At 42.1% G+C, this 18,982-nt stretch overlaps 1 protein-coding gene across 4 annotated transcripts in view; it reads right to left on the reverse strand.

Annotated features, from left to right (window-relative positions):
- Window positions 1-18,982, reverse strand: part of ELAVL4 (ELAV like RNA binding protein 4) — a 61,730-nt gene that overhangs the window by 12,238 nt on the left and 30,510 nt on the right. For all 4 annotated transcript variants that reach the window (XM_063407110.1, XM_063407109.1, XM_063407111.1 and 1 more), the window contains exon 3: window positions 7,564-7,667. In XM_063407110.1, coding sequence (XP_063263180.1) covers window positions 7,564-7,667 — 104 coding nt within the window. The remainder of the gene's footprint in view (window positions 1-7,563; window positions 7,668-18,982) is intronic.

Genomic DNA, 18,982 nt, shown 5'->3' on the forward strand with positions numbered 1-18,982 from the left:
GTGTGTGAGCTATCAAAGGAAGAAATCGCCCACCCTGACCCTCCATCGCACCAGAAGCTCCTTATGCTGTGCGAGTTAAAATGGGAGCAAAAACCAGCTCCCATTTTATCACTGCAAACTGCAAAGCGCTGGGTGAGGACGCTGCATTAATTCTTTATATTCACACTTAAAAATGATTTTTCCCCCCCTTCCTTTGCTCACGGCAGTGTTAGCACCCTGTGCTGAAACAGAGCGTTGAAAAAGAAAGGAGTATGGAATCCTAGCCAACACAAAGAATTCAAATAATGAGCTGGAGAACACCAAACTGCTGTTTGACCCAGGCATTTCTCAGCATTAAAATGTTTGTCCTCTCTTACAATGCTTGAAGGTCGAACCATGGTGTTGGATTTCACTGCATAAGATCATTTAGGAGCTCTGTGGTCAAATTTGCAAGGAAGATAATCAAGTATTGTACAATTCATTTTGTGGCTTGCTGGCCTCAGATGTTAGTTTCTATAAATACATATATAATAACTACAAAAAACATTTAATAGGACATTTCTCATCTGACATTGAGTATTAGCCTGTGTAAAGGCTTCTCTTCGTAACAAACAGCCATCTCCAGAGGCTGCACCACTGTCTCCCAACACCACTGCAGCATCAGAAGGTCCAGCATTTCATATCTTTCATGGCAAAACACATTTTTGTTCAGATGCACAGAAAATATCTCCAAGTTCAGGTAATTATGTTCCCTATTGATTTCCTACCTGTTTTCCAATATAGAAAACTTTTTGAAGAATTACTAACCTCGAGTCTCTTCAGAACATAAATTGAAGTGGTCTGGCCTTTCCAAGCCAGAGCCCACAGCAAAGGCACCCAGAGGCATGAACGCATCCCATTTGTCTTATGAACAAGCAACAGCAGCCATTTGAACACTGACTCTTAACCACTTTGCTGCTGCTCCCTGTAAGAGAAGCTTCAGCTCCTGTGCTAATCCTGGACTTCTCAAACATCAAAATCCATTTCCAGAAGCCTCCTTGTAAAATTTAACTCTGGTCTGCTCTGAAGAGGAACTGCATCACCTTTTCCTGGAATGATATGCTCTGCCAGCAGAGCCACCCTGCCCTGCACACAACTGAGCAGCAACCAAGCAGCTCGTGTTGCAGATCCCAAATTTCTCTGAGATGTGTCTTGCTCTGCATCTACCCTTCCTCACCTGGAGAATGGGAAACTATGCAGGAGCCTTGAATCAGGGTGCAGCACAGGCACCCAAGGACCACCAAGCCACCCGCAGTCCCTGGGACACCTCTCCAGCCACAAAAGCAGCTGAGGTGCAGTCAGTGTTAAGTGACTCCCTGGGCAGCTTTCAAAAAGTTTGTGTAACGTTCAAAAATACCAGACTTCTTGGTGACCTTAATACAGAGACTCTGCTTTGTCCTTTTGTGACATTCTCACTTGAGATAAAGCATTTCTTGTATGATTTTTGGGGTGAGTCACCTGGCTTTTTTCTGCCTGAAGCCCAGTTTAAAATGGGGACAACCCTTCCCTCTGACTGCCCCTTATCCCATTGGTACAGACTGGAAGTGCTTTAACACAACTGCTCAAAAGCCTCACACACGTAAATAAAGCCCACTCTCTCTTGTTTAATGCACATCCAGAGCTAGGAGTAAAATCTGCTTAGCACCAGTGAACGGGCTACAGCAGAAAGAGACATTTCCCCCAGCCACTTCCAGACCCTCAACTGCGTCCTAATTTTGTGCAAAACCAGATTTGAGACACCCTCCTGTGAAAGCTCTGTGCTTTGTTGGAACAAGCAAACACAAAAGGCCTCTGGTCCAGAGGCTGAAGACCAGGATCTGGAATGCTTTCACATCTGATGCTTGCACTGCTCTGTCCTTTCTCTTCCCTAAGCCCTTGGCTGGGGGATGGGGGGGAATGACGATGCACTTTACTGTTGAGCAATTCAATGCCATTTTACAGAGATTAATTGTAATTGCAGGTACAATGGTCTATCCCATCACTTCAGGAAAGACATCCATAGATAATAACCTAGAAACACTCTTGGCTGTATCAAGAGCAAGGCTAAGAGAAATAATTGCTCTGGCTCTGTGGAATGAAAGCGACTCATTGGCAAAACTGAGGCAGTAAAAAGAGAAATCACCATTAGAAAAAGATGGATGAAATTAAGAGGCAGAGACTCTGGTGCCTGCTGAAAGCAGCAGAACCAAAACTGAACCTTCAAATGCAGCACTGAAAGGTCCTCTGAGCACCAGTATCACTGCAGGCACAAAGGGTGGAGGAGGGTTTGTTAACAAGCACTACCAAGTCCAAAGGGTTACACTGACAGAGGGTCCTAAAGAACAAAACAGGAATAAACTTCATTGAAGCTTTCCAGGTCTGCAGCATTTTTAAAATTTCTTGTCCAAGACTTTGTCTTGGGGAGCAGCAGCCATAGCAGACAACCCTTCTTTGATTGTGAGCTACCATAAATGAGAAAAAGCAGTTACCTCAATTTTAGAAGGAGCTATAAAATAGCTACCTCTCAAATCTGCAGCTTGCGTCTGTAATGTGAATATTCAGGAAAGAGGAAAAAGGAGGTCCAATACAACTGCACACAGGACACTCAAAAAATGCAAATCCCTCCTTGATGCAGTCCAACATACTCAGCTATGCCCAGCATCTTCCACTTCCTCCTTGCAGAGTATCCAAGCTCCTCCTGTGCTAATCCTTACCCAACATCCCATTTCTTCAGTGGGCCAGGAGGTGCAGGCAGTGTCCAGCAGGCTCGGTGGCCCTGGGGAGGCTATGGAAGAACAAGGCTGGAAAACGCCAGGTTCTGGCCGAGCACCGCACCAAGGGCACCCAACACCAGGGCTCTGCTGCCATCACTGCCAGCAACCCAGCGCCTTCTGGCTGCCACCCAAACCGTGCTGAGCTCCCCACACACCTCCCAAGGAGTCCAGGACGGGCTGCAGGAGATGCAGGTCTCCTCCCCAGCACTCCCTGCTGCAATTCCTCCTCCTGCCCCGCGCTTCCCGCGCCGCCTCCTGCGCCGAGCACGGCTGGAAGGCAATCCTTTTGACAAATGACTTTGTAGGACAGAAAAGTCTGAGGCTGCTGTTATTTGGTTACCCTACAGTGACAGGATGGTGTGTAGTTTTGTGGACAATTACAAGAATTAACATGGACAGATTTAGAGCCTGAGTTTTGTGGAAATAGCTGGCATTTTGAAAAATGCCACAGAAACCAAGATAAATGGTAAGATCTTTCAGCAGTAATGTTGCTACTTTATTTTAGAAAAGGCAGGATTACTTTCTCCCACAGCCTCATTTGCTCTATTCTAAACTTGGACCATCCAGACCTATTGATCAAAACAGGAGAGTAAAGCAGAAATACAGAAATCCATGCTATTTATTCAATTTAACTGAAAATTAAAATAACTAGAAAAAGCCTTTGAGCACAGAGAAACCATCGTATCCGTTTGGTATTTTACCATCGGATAGATATAATGGATTTAAAAACTGGAGGTTAACAAGGGCTCAGAGAACCCAGATTCCTTCTCCCCTCTCTGGGGACATCTCCCTTGGCTCCAGCAGTGTCACAGCATGTACCTGCTCCTGTGAGGGAAGGAAGAAGCAAACCTATTTCTCAGGCAACAGAGAAAAAGGAAGAGAGGGGTGCACAAGACTGCACTTCAGGGGGTCACTGGCTCTTTTTAGATTTCAAACTTCTTTTCAAAACTGTTCTGCCCTTGTTCCAGTGAAGCCAGGTCACCTGAATCCCAAGTAAATTGTAAAACACTTCCTTCGCATCCTTTCAGGCGCTGTCCTTTTTTCAGGGCAACGCAGCAGTTTAAACAATCTGTACCCCATGCATCACACATCTTATTTTCCTTCTGATATTTGATGCAACTGAATTGCCAGGCAATCTTCAACTGCAGCAGTGACCTTTCAGATGCTTTTATGGATGGGCAAATTTAATTTCTAAAAATAGATTCAATTTCTGGAATATATATTTATTTCAACACATACTGTCTCTCTCCTCATTCTAAACTGTTTTGCAGAATTATGTCAAGCTTTAGCTGTAAAAATAAAGTGAAGCTTTTCTCCCTCACAAGAAGATACTGCTATGAAATGGCGTAAATAAAATATGCACTATGATCAGTTGAGGAGGAACAAAATGTGTATAACCTATTACCACCAAACACAACACTCTCCAATGCTTTTCCCAAACAGATATTCTGTAAATCGTCACCTCTCAACTTTGACTTGAAAGGGCATCATTGACTTAAATAAAATGCACATAAATATTTTAGCTGCTAGAGTGAAAAGGGATTATTTATCATAACAATGACAGAATAAAAAGAACATTTCTTCAGTTATTTTAGTCCACACATCAGAGCTGACTGTGCCTGGCTGTTTTGCTGATCCTGCTATTAAGCCAGCTCCTCCTGTGACTGCATGGCTGTTTTGCAAGGCATCAGGAGAGAGGGAACATTAAGCTGCCACAAAAATGTTACAGAAGTAAAAAGGACAGCATTTGGGGCCACATGCATAAAATATAAATATTATTTTTAAACCGGAATTAAGCCTTGTGGGGTCAAAAAATGAGTGCAAGCACAACTCCCCAGAGCCACCTCATGTTCAGTCTAGGTGCAAGGAACAGCAGAGCCCACAACACAGATGGGACACAGCCAGCAGGACCACAGTGACCTTGGCAAACAGAAGTAAATTGCCACTGTAAAAGGGCTTTCACTGATTACTCATTTCAGCTTTCTTTCCACCAAAACAGCTTCCAAAAGGCAGCCAGAGAATTTCTACCTGCAGGACTGCAGCTACCCAACATACATGGACAGGGGCCAAGGTTCAGCCCATCCATCAGAAAGATATTTACAGATTCATTCTGGGGCAAAAAACCCAGCCACATTCATGAAGAAAGCAGAACAAAGTAATGGTTCAGTACTTCCCTGGCTCAATGTTATTCTACTAAATATTCTTTAGCCTACAAGACTATATGCCACCAAATTCCTTTCGAGATGTTCTCTTGAGAGGGATTTTTTTAACGCACCAACAGCGCATTTTTAGTAACTGTAAAGGGCATCTGTAGCTACAGTAATTGGGTCTGATAATTAAATATGGTATTTCCACAAGTTTAAATACTTCAGCTGTACAAAGAATGACAGTGAGATGCTGGAAAGCAGCACGTGGGGGTAACAGGCAAGTGAAAAGGTTCAGCAGTGCCGAGCACCATTCCTCATCACCTTAAAATCCTTTGGAAACCAGAGATCTCAACTCAGCAACAAAAATGCCACTGGCAGCACTAAACACACCTGATTTACCCTACAGTGCAAACACTGGGAAACCTCCATCCCCGCTGCACAGTACTAGGGAAAGCAGACCAAATTTATCAGGATTTCCAGAAGTAATGCCTAATTAAAATACAAAAACCCCAAGAGGGTAAAGGCAAGGTAATGGCATGTGACTCTGCAATGAAAAATTGGGTTGGAAACTGCTGATTAGATGTCTCTGTGGCCAAAACTTTGGCTGTTGGGATAGAAAGCTCCCTTGGGTTGGTTTTAGGCAACTGCATAAACCCTATTTTATTTAAAAACACCCCAAACCCTATGCTTTCTCCCAGTCATAGAAGAACTTATGCAGCTCCTGTGCATGTAGATTAGATCAATCTCTTTGCTTATTAAATTTTAACAGCTTTCAAGAGCTCCCCCCCAAAGGTTCTTTATTATATGCCACTCTATGAGCTTTCAAGAAACATGAAAACCCCCAAACAAAGGACTGAATTTCTAAAATTTATACTGAACTTAAAAAAAAAAAACATGAAAAAGATTTTGCATAAGAAGTTCCCAGATAACAGAAATCTTACTATAGGTGATAAAGAAAGACATAATGGTTTAATTTTGCATGTGAGAAATGTGTAATAATAATTGGTATGGGCTCCAGTTTCTGGAGGCCTTTTACAGCATGAGTTTCTTGTAACCTTGAAATATTATAAATGCAACAGCACTGCTCTGGTTCACAAGAAAGAAAAACACAGGCAAAGCAACAGAGGTACTTAGGGACAAGAAATGCAGTTCTTTCCTAAGGCTGAATAATGTTCAAAATATACATGTGCTGCATGAAAAACTGATCTAGATTTTTCAAGTTCTCCTGAGTTTTTAATAAGTATTTTCAAAATATTTTTCCCCAATAATGTGCCTTTAAAAGCAATTTGGACAGCAACTTTTCTCTGTAAGTGGAAACCGCTGAGTCCAAGCCTGCATTTCCACCTGCAGCAGTTTGATAAGATGGTAGATTTTGCTGCCTTGCCTTACATATTCCTGTAAGTGTTTCCATTAACTCTACAAAACCATGCTGTGAGCATTTTGATGTATGGCCCACATGCCTATCTGTGGGATGGAATCTGGATGGTCTGAGGGAAGTTTGGAAGCAGCCTCTTCTATGAAATCTCTGCAGCTGCTCCACCACTTTCATAAGCCTCAGCTCAGCACTTCTGCTCTTCACTGATCAAACAGATCAGGGGGAAAAACTTGCTCGAAACAATCCTCAGAAATACACCAGCATCCAAGAAATATTTTTGCTTCAGGGAATATCATTTTTTCCAAACCAGTCTTTAGCCAGAATGCCAAAACCTACAGTATTGACCACATTAGGTTGTATCTTTTTTGCAAGATACATCACTGACATTACTTGTACCAATATTCAATACAGTAGAAATTCTATTTTTATATTACCATTTTTAGCTTTGAAATACAAATTAACTACAGAGGAAAAATTAAGAAAATGGTGCAAATCAAAAGCCAGCATTCGGAAAAATGATCAAAGCAGTTTCAGATAATTTGAATCTGATCTCCTGTTTGTTCCCCTTCAATTTTTTGATTCATATCCCTTAAGCTGCATTATTTGTCAGAATTTAGGATGTGGAAATCTTCTGTGGTAAGCTGTTTCAGAACAGCTTTATCAGTCATGCAGCAAAAACTGTGACAGTGTAGAAGCTTGCTTTTCTTGTGAGACCACTAAAGAAGGTCATTGAATAACTAATGGTCTATTACAAACAATGAAATAAGAGACTTCAGTGGGAAGCCTCCAGCTTTTTAAAAGAATAAATCAAATTAAGGATGTGGAAACTGAGAAAAAAAATTTTTTTGAGTATGACATATTTTAACTTGTGAGAAACATGCTTTCAACACCTGGTAACAACAGGAGTGTCACCAAAAGAACTCTGTGACAAAGTATTTCCCATCAAAACATAAGGAAATATAACTTGTTAATACACCATCATGTACTTCACCTGTTTATGGATAATGGTATCACTCTGGCTGTTTTATTCTACATTTAAGCCTCACTGTCATGCTTTAAAGAGCTTCCAGCTACTTTCCCCTCTCTTTAACAATAGCAGCAATTTCGGAGAAGAGAGATTTCATCTTCTGCATGTCTGCTCATTGTTCCAAGGAGGAGCTCGTTAACCCCCGTACAATGGAGAATAAAATAGTGGTGAAATTGCCAGAAACGGTTCCAACTCCTTTCTCCCCTTCGTGAATTGAGCAAAAGGCATTTTATATTGTCTTACCTTTATGGTTTTGGTCTGGAGTCTGAGTCCATTTAAAGTGTTAATGGCTTTCTCTGCATCCTTTGGATCAATGTAGTTAACGAATCCATACCCTAAACTCTGCCCTGTTGAAACACAAGAAATAAAGAAAAAAGGACTCAGTAATTTTCAGCACAGGAACAACTTGCAGAAGTGGGAGCACGATTTTCTTACACTGCTTGTTTCATCCCTGCCTTCCTTTACCGTCTCTATGCTGTTTTTCTCCATTTCTTTATCTCCTTAATACAGGGGGAGCCATCATAACTTTAAATTGCTGCTCTGAAGATCCTTCTGTAAGAACAAGAAGCAGCAACCCCTCACCCTGCCTTCCCCAGGAGTTTACTGAAAAGCATATATGAGCCTTGACAGCAACAGAATTGTGTAATAGCTTTGTGCTGAGTTCCTAACAAATATAACTGGCTGACCTGCTAGTAACGAGGCCACCTCTTAAAATTAAACAAACACACACATGTAATTTTGCTGCTGTTTATAAACAAGTCTTGAAGTACTTAAACCGCAAAATCAGGAGACCACATTTTTACACTAACCTTGAAGGAGCTGAGAAACAGAAAACCACCTTTACATCTCGTTTTACTGCTCAGTGAGCAGCCAGTAAACAGGAGAAGGGACAGCCCAAATTGCAGCCGGGCTCGGGACCGTGTTAAAGCTCCCCTCTGAGTATTTGAGATGACAGCAAACCCAAACAGTGCAACAACTGCTGCTGTGCACGGGATGGCAGGAGCCCACTTCAGCAGCCAAAAGCTTTTCAACAGCTTCTGCTCCAGCAGCCAGACCCGTGCGAGTGTTTGCAACAGAAACACACCCGGTTCATAGCTGGGGTCAGTGACAGGGCTGGAGAGGCCGGGCTGTCAGCACTGCAGGATCGAGGGCACACACAGGGCTGGGAGAGCCCCTCACAGGGATCATGGACACACACAGGGCTGGCAGAGCCCCTCACAGGGATCATGGACACACAGGGCTGGGAGAGCCCCCTCCACAGGGATCATGGACACCCAACAGGGCTGGGAGAGCCCCCTCCACAGGGATCATGGACACCCAACAGGGCTGGGAGAGCCCCCTCCACAGGGATCATGGACACCCACAGGGCTGGGAGAGCCCTTCACAGGGATCATGGAAACCCAACAGGGCTGGGAGAGCCCCTCCACAGGGATCTCAAATCATGGACACACACAGGGCTGGGAGAGCCCCTCCACAGGGATCTCTTCCCAATTCCCAAGTAGCAGCTTTGCAGCACCAATTCTATTAATGCAATGTGACAGGCAGCCGGTTCCAGACCCTTCCTTCCAGCTTCATACCAAACTTATTTTGCATGTGTGGAAAACACTGATTTTTTGGGGTTTTTTCCCATGAACTTAGAAGCACACACAGATAATCACATTTCAAGAATGAGGGAGCCCAAGCAGGCCCAGGTGAATGTTCCTGTATTCCAACCACGCTCCCTCTCACACACCCTTCTGTGGATCCGGAGCACAGCAAGCCAGAAATCCACCTGTCTCTCAGCGCTGATGTGCAGGGGATCAAAATGCTCCTGCTCCCAGGCAGTGAGAAAGGAAACATGTGAAAATCCCTCCCGAGGAGAGGAGCAGCATTTGTGGAGGTTTCTAGCCACGGGAGCAGCAAGCAGCAACCCAGCTCCTGCTCACCAGGAGGACGGGGAGGTTGGGAAGGCAGCTGCACACCAAGTGCCTTGACGTCCCCTGGAGGCACAGATCCTGCCTCCCAGCACAAAGCTTTGTTTCTTTGTCTCCTGGACTACAAAAAAGCATCTGTGTGTTTCTCAAAGTCAGACGCCACCAAAAATACAGCGTTTGCTGTAACACAAATACAGGGAGTGCTTCTGTCTTACAAAATCAGATCAAAGCCCTAAAAGCTGCTAACTATGCAATGGAAGACTTTAAAAATCCATGGAAACACTGCAGTTCATGCCTGAAATGCCCACATGCAGGCGTAAGGATAAGAAATGGCTGTTTTAACATACAATACAGCCAGGGAGCAATTCCATCCCATCAATTTAACTTCAGAAAAAAGTATAAAAACATACTCGGTCTTCCCAGAGAGCTGAACTAATCTCAACAAAAATATTCTTACCCAAGTTACATGACATTAACCAAGAATGACCTGAAGCCTGGCTGAGCACAAAGCCCGGAGCAGAAATACTGTAAAGATATTTTCCCTTTCCATGCCTTCCTCGGGTGTTTTATAGAGCCCCGACCCCTGTTTCCTCTGAACATATCAAATCTTTAATACATTTAATCCTAAACAATCCTAGGGAGAGGAAAGCCATTCTCTAGGAAACAAACATCTTTTTATGGGTCGAAGGAGACTCAGTGATCAGAGCTTGGATAACCTGTGTTTGCATCCTTTTCCTGTCAATCTTCTCAGGTACACAGAGAACAGGAGCAGCTGCTGTGAGATTGGGATTTATGTCCAATATCTGATCCTGGGCTTCCATGTCCAGCCACTGCTATTCTCAAGGCACATGCACTAAACCAACCTCTACAATGTATACACTTTTTCAACAATCTCCCAAAGAAACATTCTCACTTCTGTAAGTATATGCACAATAGAGACCATGGACAGCAAACTCACACACAGCACTAGCAGTAGGCAAGGGAAATAAATGGCAATACAAGAAAAGAATGAGCTCACAATTACACAGAATCCTTTTTCCTAGTCCCCCAGTAACCTTCAAGTTATTTAGTTACCATCATCTCTCATTTTCACTACCAACTGGCAATGGATAAATATATTTTCTCCAAAGTGAAGGGTAACAAATACCAAAATGAATAAAGCTGGTCTTGTCTATGTGCAGGACTGCAGAACCTGGCTTCATGAAAACTATTACACTGCCATACCATTTTTCTTTCAAATAACAGGTCTGCAGAACAGAACATGATTCTAACAGAAACATGATTTTTTCTTGTTAGTGAATATACTCCTGAACATCAAGAAATATACAAAATTTTAAACAGGATTGCAGGCCTGTTACTCAGAAGCATTTGGTTATGAATTCATATCCCACTAATTGCTATATTAGCTGTACTGTACTCTCACAAAAAAAGGGTGAATGCTCAGAATTTTGAGCACTGAATTTCTGTAAATTCAATGAATACCCCTTTTATCTTAAAAACTCTCGAACTCCACACCCTTCACAGCCCATTGAAATCTTGGTGCAGTTGTTTCCATCAGCAAATTCCTTCTCCTGCTTTCTGCCACAGACCTCACTGTACCAGTGAAGCTGAGGGGAGAAAATCTTCCCATTAAGAGCTTTCCACCTCAGGGGTGTATTTTATTTGGTTACTTTGTATTTTCAACCGTCTTTCCCAAATAATATTATGTGTTTGAAGATTGACACAAACACTCCAGTCTCAAAAAACTGAAAAGAAAAACTCAGATTAGATTTTGTCTGTGAAAAGCTTTATAATGACTGTGGCAAACATCATAAAGTTTTACAGTGCTAAACATTTACAGTTAAGAAGCCAAAAAAATTTATACATGCAGCTAAAAACATAAGTTTCAAATGCCTCTCAAGAGCAATGTACTGTATATCAGACAAAACAGATTCTAGATATGAAAGACCTAAAAACTGTTACAGGTGAAGAAAGGAAAGGATTTGTTCCAGAATACAGTAAACAGTATGAACTTCCCTGTTTTCTTCATCATGTGCTCTTACTGCATGTACTCCAAAAGGGTAACACTTCTTTGGACACAATCTGGCAGCACAAAGCAAGCAGCTGGACCTCTCAGTGGGATCCCACACAGACACTGTAGTTCATTCCCATGCTACACTTCCCAGGAACAGCACCGTAAATAGTAAATATTTTCTGTGATTTGGAATCCAATAGTTCATCACATGCTGTGATTCAGTAGGTCAGGCAAGAGATATTTCTAGATGATCCTAAAACAACACCTTGTTATCTTGCTATTCCCACTGCTCTTTCTAAATGTTTTCTCTAGCAGCAGAAAATGTATAGTGGACCTCCCAGAATCTGGTAAGGAATAGGTCTAAAAATGAGCAGTAACAGGGTCAGAATCAAGGATTTGAAAGTCTTTAAAAAAACCCCACCAAAATCAAAACTAGCAAAGTCAAGCCAAGCTGGTAATGTACATGATTTACATTTGAGAAAGTTCCAATTTAGAGCTGAAAAATTACGCTTAAAACAAGTAATGAGAAAGAAGATAGAGAAAAAAAAATCATTTTGCCCTGTATCACTTATCCATACATCCAAAAACCTGCAACTGTGAAAGAGGCAGTGTCAAAGACCTGCACCTTCCTTTACTTCTTCTGTAAGCCAGTCTGCTTCAGCCAATTCCATATTTATATTAAGAGGTAGAGAAAACACATAGAAAAAACCCCATAAGTTATAACAGAAATGTCATAGAAAACAGATAAGAAGGCATAAAACCCCTCGGGCTAGTAAAAGTTGGAATAACAAAATAAATTTTTTTTAGGTTACAGAAAAAATCTCTTAACACTCATCCTGACTCACCAGGAGATACTAATAGTAACAGTACAGAGACATTAGGCATTATGTACACCTGAAGAAGTATGTGAAGAAATAACTAGCAACCCAGGTGAATGCTAAACAGCAGCTCCTAAAATTATATATGTTTAAATGAAATTATCTGGATCACTTATAGAGAACAGACTCCAGGAAAAAAGGGGCTAATGGCTCTCTTTTGTGATCAACAAATTCCAGGAGCCTGGAGGAAAAATGTTTGCACTGAAATTCAAAGAGGGAGGACTGGATGGCCCAAGTACTTACAGATCCAGAAGTCTAATGCCAAGCAAGGTAAAATTACAGAATATTCCATACTGGACTTTTATTATTAAGGAATTAGTGAGGGGTAATGAAATCACTGTCAATCAATTCAAGTCTATGCAAAATAGATGCTGTCAAACTAAACTGACAACCTTCTTGATGAGATTACAAGTCTGACCCATAAATTTTAAGAATGCCATTAAATCAACATTGATGTACTTGGTCTTCTCTAAAGGAGTTGATTTGGTACTGCTTATTAATTGACTAAAACCAAATTAACATAGCACACATTAAATGGATTAAAAAAGCCAACAGATCTCTTACTGGGAGCTGTGAACAGGAAATCACGAGAAAGATGCTGTCCTACAGGTTTATCTCAGGAAACAGATCTTGGCCCTAAATTGTTTATTTCCACCAGCAAGTGGAAAAAACCCAAACTGCTCGCCTGAGAAAATTGACTGCAGAAAGACAGGAGGAGGAGAGGATAAGTATAAAGAGGACAGAGGGAAGGTACAAAGCAATTTAAGTTCCTCAGGAAACCACAAATACACACATTTACACAGCACAAAGATTACATCCTGACAAACCAAGTTAACTGTGGCATGCTTTAGGAATGCTGAAATCAAAAACTGACACAGGCTACATCAAGCCTGCAACACTGACACAAGAATTAAAACTATTCTTGCCATAAAAGTCACACAATCAGAAAGGGAAAGAAAAATTGCTGCTTCTGATCCGCCTGTGCTTTACTGAGGAAGAGCCCAGTCCTGGTGCACGAGCTCCAAGCAAGACACTGATGCCTTGGTGATGGGGCCATGAGAATTGACTACAGCACAAGAACTCCCTCAGTTGAGATAAGGGAGTTTCATCTGCCTACCTGATCAAAAAACTTGTGACAGTAATTTGAATGAAGCTGAACCTGAACACTACTACGCCAGTACTCACCTGAAGTACAAATTTATTTTTTTTTCTTACTAATGTCTGCCTGTGGAGTTATGTATCCCAAGTCCCATTGCTTGGCAAGTGAAACCAGGCTAGAAACAATACAGCAAATGCCGTTTTCCTGTGGAAGCCATTTGTTCTGTGTTTTTGACATTGAAGGTAACACGAATTTAAGTACCTACCAACCATTTTGTCAGTTCTACCACTGGAAATTATGAAGGCTTGATTTTTTTTTTTCTGAAAGCTATGCTCTAGCTCAAGCAGAAATTAATCCAGGGAACGTTTTGGTGAGATGTGTTAAGTGTTCTATAATCTCTTCTACTCTGAAGCTCTACAAATACACTGCTCCTACTGGTTCTATGAAGAACAATCATTGCCACAAGCAAAGCAGAAGCAAACTACTTTCTCAGAGAGTCTGAAGCCTCCCTATGGCAGGACACTCTTCTAATAGCAACTTAGAGATGAGTATAACTTTTAATTGCCCACCTGTGACCAGGTAAATTAAAGAAATGGTCAGAAACATCCTTTATATTTGGCAGTAAATTACTACAGAATGCAAGGTCACATTGAAGGACTGTGGTCTGCACTACAAGCAGTCACCCATGAGAACAAGCACAGAATGGGCCAGCAGCGATCCGAACTGCCCTAAATTGTGGTTTTGTTGTCCCCTGCCCAAATGTAAAACCTAATTAAAGCTGCCCCCGACAGCCGGAGCGCCGATGCTTCCCTGACACAATCCCTGCCTTTAGAAGTAGGGCACGTCTGACAGCTCAGCTCGAATCAGCCACGCAGGAGCCGTCTGACAGCAACAGCCCTCAGTCACTCTGGCTTTGGGACCCAAAGATAAATAATGCTCACCACGAATTCTCCACATCTCCCCAGATCCATTTCTGCCTGTTCAATCCTCGGTGAAATTCAGAGAACGAACTGGTCACGGGGTGAGTTTCTCTCCATCGCAAAAGCTCAGCGCAACTTGCTGTCCACCTGTGGCTCTTCCAAGCAAACCTGCACACACCCTTCCACTTTTCCCAGTGCTTCTCAAGATGGAGATGTTTGCAATAAATAATGCCTATGGATGGCTGGCAGGGAGATCACTTTCTGTCTCTTGAGCAAGAGTAACTGAAGAGAATTCTGACATTCAAGGCAATCCCTGCTCCAGCTGGCACGTCCGTTTCAGAACATCACCCTGTGAGCCTTCAAACCAATTCAGAAGTGTTTTAAACACATTCCTGGGATGAAAAGGAATGACTGCAACTCACATGAAAAGCCATATGAAGTAGAGGCTTTTGGAGAAGGTTACATAAATACCCTTGAGATGATATATTCATAATGCACAAAGAGGGTCAAGTGAAACGACTTTCATTTTTTTTTCTTGTTGTTGTTTCCACAACAGGCACCACAAGTAGAGCTGTTCACCTAAAAAAGGAGGTAAGCTATACAGAGAAAATTCAGATCAAGGGAAAATGAGATCTGATCATGAGACCAGTTCAAAACCTGCTCCCTGTCTGATGCTTTTTTATACCAGTAGTGTCAGTCTCATTTACCCTCCACCTCTTCACCAAGGAGAATCACCTGCTGTCACCCCAGCAACGCACACTGCAGTCTCAGGAGAAGCAAACCAGGAGGGAAGCACCTTCTGCACACAGTGCTCCTAGGACCAAACAATTAAGCCAAGGCTGTCACTGTCACAATTCACTGCAAACCCATCTATGAAGGGTAACTTGTTCTGTGCTTAGTGCAGCTCTGTCACAGCACCCATTTAGTCTATAGCTCATTTACAATACAGACTGCCTTATGTTTGTACAAACTAAGATGTATTTAATACATGTTGTCCATGAACAATAAGAAAGCATGCTCCCCCTATTAACTCTCACTTCTACAAGAATTTAGGAAAAAATGCACAATCTTCCTCAAAGCAAAAACCAGATAAGCATGATTGATAAATAACTTGTTTTTTGCCTTTTGCAGGAAGATGTCTGGGTACAAGCTTTGTTTTAGAACCTCAGAATCAAATTATTATACTTGGATTATCCTTAGCTCTTTTGAGAAGATCCCACTTCTTCATTAGGAAAGGTCAGCTGTATTTAAATGCAATCCAATCTAGAGCCCCAGATATGATGTGATGCTACAGTGTACCTACAATTAAAAAGCACAACTTGTCCTGAGTTAAAAATGGCCATCAGCACTGTGTGAGTTTAGTAGATCCTTCTTAAAATACTACTGGAGAGAAAAGCTAGGTTATAGACTAACAATGAAATGCAGTTCAACAGATCCCCTCCTAAAGAAACACGTCTATAGTTTCACAAAGAAATTAAAAAAAGTGAAGATTTTCCCAAATCTCTGGGAAAAATCCTTTATGTTCCACAGCTAGAGCACCTGCAAAGGCTACACAAGTGACACCAAAGATCCTCAGATGGGACAAGATCCCTCAAGCAAACTCTGCTCCCAAGCACTGGAGCCCTGATACCCAAAGAGCAATGGCCCTCCCCATCAGGTATCTGCACAGAAAAAACCCCTATCACTGCCTTAATGCCAGAGAGACTCAGATAAAAGCTCATTCACGCAGCAGTGAGGCCTTTTTTGGGGAGCTCGAGGGGAGACATGAGTTGCACAATGAGGTCCCACGGGAGCCTTATGCACGCAGGATTTAATCAACTCCAACCCAAGTGGAAGGGGCTTCTTCACACCAGGCCTTTCCCCAACAGAGACGCTGCTACGTGATTAAAAAATCCCCCAAAGGAAGCCCTTGCAAACAGTGTGCTACATCCCACGTAAAACTCTCCCTCGGGGAGAGGATGAGAGGGAAAATGAACCAGACATACAGACACCACTCACTCAATTTTAATATCTGAATGGGAAGTGCCAGATACCATGACAACAAGCCTCGAAAAATAAAAGGGGAATAAAAAGAAGCGTTGCCCAAAATGTAAAACAAATCCTGTAAATGTAGCTAAAGCAAATTATTACTGCTGGTGAGGTAACTGCAAGCCCAGGACCTTCACATGTCATTGGAAGGGAACCACAAAGACATGGACACAGTGATCTCAAAATCAAAGCAAGACTCCCCAGTCCATCTGAAACAGAAAGAAATATCATTCATCCAGCACCTTAAGGTAGAAAGCTTGATTTTGCCAGGCAGTGCCAGAGGAGATTACACATGTTTTGTCCTCTTCTATAGTTCTGACAAATCTCTTAATGCAAAATGGTGTAATTTAATGTCTTTATTTTCTTAGATGCTGAAGCAGTAGCAGTACCTGCATAAATTAAATACCAATGGACAGTAACTGCCATTTCTCAACATTAGATACAGTAATTACTTTCCCTTTGGAATGGTCCCATATATCCAACTCAGAACACAGAACAGGATGGAGCATGCTTGGACAGCCTGCTGCTGCCCAGCATCACCAGATCCTTCCAAAAATCCTACCTCCACAGAAACTTCAAGAGAGCTTCTAAAACCATGCAACTACCTCACTTTATACTTGACCACACCAGCAAGGTAAGACACACCTGCTCTTGAAAATCGTGCTTTCCAGTGTCCTGAAGGCTTCTACCATTTCAGATATTCTGCATCTCACCTGAAACAAGGCTTTGCTCTTACCTGCAGACTACAGAGTCCAACCAAGCCAGCTGTGCCACAGCTGTGCTTGAGGACTTGGACAAATCTGCATGCAAAGCTTAAGTGGCAGTTTGAGACAGATGCTGCTGACTTGGCTGGAGTCTTCTGTGGTTCCCACTGCCATAGAACAGAAGCATTTTACCTTTGAAATGCACCTTTCCTCACAAACACCACTGAGGAAAGCACTTTAATCCCTGTTATAGGTAAGAGAAACTGAAAGCCATCACAATTTCCAGGGTGAACTTGGACAGAGTAACACAGCCACTAAAACAGGGAGCTAAAACTGCAGCTTCCCCACTCTAAGACAGGAACCTTATCATTGTCCCATTGAGAGTTGTGCTGGGCTAGAGATATCTTGTAAACAACACACACATTTCATGCTCTGTAGAATATATTATCCTCCCTTTTCTTTTTTGTTTGCTTGCTTTTATCAAGTTTCTTTAAATGCAAAACTGGATTTTCAGCATGGGTGTGTTCGTACTACTGCAAGCAACTGATTAAGTAGGCTTTGAAAAGCTACTGCTCCTGACATACACAAGACAAGTGAGTTCCATTTCTGAACAAATATTTGGATTTTGCTTCCCTCAGTTGACATCTCTTGCTTCCCTTCTTTTCATCTTCTCCTCCCCCTTTCCTTCAAGGAGCACACAGGCTCTGAATTAGCAGCTGTTCCGAGAAGAGCAAGGCTGCACTCCTCCCCGCTTTGTCCCAGAACAGAACAGGGACTGTACTATAAAAATCCAGTGTTCTGGGGACAGGCATGAATGGACAAGAAACAGCCATGACTTGTCTATCCTCAACAGTAAATTCAATGCTGAAGAGACAATTTAAACACAAGAATGCAGACATTAGAAACAAACAGGCTAAGTGAAAACAAGATTCAGTGAGAAAAAGTGAAAACAAATAGAACCAGAAGAAAAAACGCTCTAAAAGACGTAACAGCACATAAAAATGGTTATCAGCAGTGTGGAAAAAAATCTGCAAAAGGAATTAAAGTCACCGCATTATATTAAGCATGCACTATGTTGTGGGAAGCAATTCCCATCCCAAACAAGGGATGTCACACTGGGGAGAAAGGACACAGCATCACTGCACAAGCAGTGCAGAAAAAATGGGAAAGACCACACAACTCCAACAAGGAATGTAAGTACCAGAGAAAAGGAAGGCAAACTGAAGGCAAATTTCTGCAGTCACCACATTTTTCAAATAAGACTTAAGGCTCAAGAGTGACTTAAGATACAAGCTTAGAATGTCCAGTGCTAAAATCACAAGGCACAGTAAGCTCAGACTGCAGTGAGCCCATACTGTACCACAAACACAGCATTGGTGCAAAAGTACCAAACGTGTATGAGAAAGGGCAATGGCAGAGACCCAGAGTCAGAGCTTATGAGAAGCTCCAGAAAATGATGGCAGTGAGTGGTAGAAGAAAGGCAGAAGGACAGAACCAGGACAGAGCCTGCACACAGACCAAGGTTCCTACTCCCATGAAGTGTCAGAGAATTGCAGAGTGGAAAGAGCCCTGGCTCAACAAAAGTCTTGGTTCATTGATATTTTTATTAAAAGGCCAAGAATATACTCTGTCAGTAAGAAGGAAGCAAGCAGAGAACATAGGAAAGACACAGCTACGATGTGAAAGACCCAGCACATCAAACTTGGAATCCTTTCAAGCAGAAATGGTGGCAGTAAAACCTTTCCAGTCTAAAGGAAATGGCAGAGGAACATAAAACTGGAGAAAAACAAGAGTATGTTTTGCAAAACAAGAATATTAAATAGGACATAATATTATACTGCAGCATCAACATCTGAAACCTGTTTAACCGCTAATTCAAAAAGCCCTGGTAATTTTGTCATTAAATGATTTAATTCAGCAACATTTAAGGTTTTGTACCTCAACCTTTGTGAAACAGAAAAAAAAAGAAAAGCCACAACAATACTAACAAATTTCACAGTAATTTGGAACAATGACTCTCAATACCTGTTCTGTATCATCAACTGACTAATAATTAAACTCTGAGCTCTACTAACCACTTTTTCCAATGCACAGAGGAAAGTAATT

The sequence above is a fragment of the Prinia subflava genome, chromosome 10 (assembly GCF_021018805.1).
Source record: "Prinia subflava isolate CZ2003 ecotype Zambia chromosome 10, Cam_Psub_1.2, whole genome shotgun sequence".
NCBI lineage: Eukaryota > Metazoa > Chordata > Aves > Passeriformes > Cisticolidae > Prinia > Prinia subflava.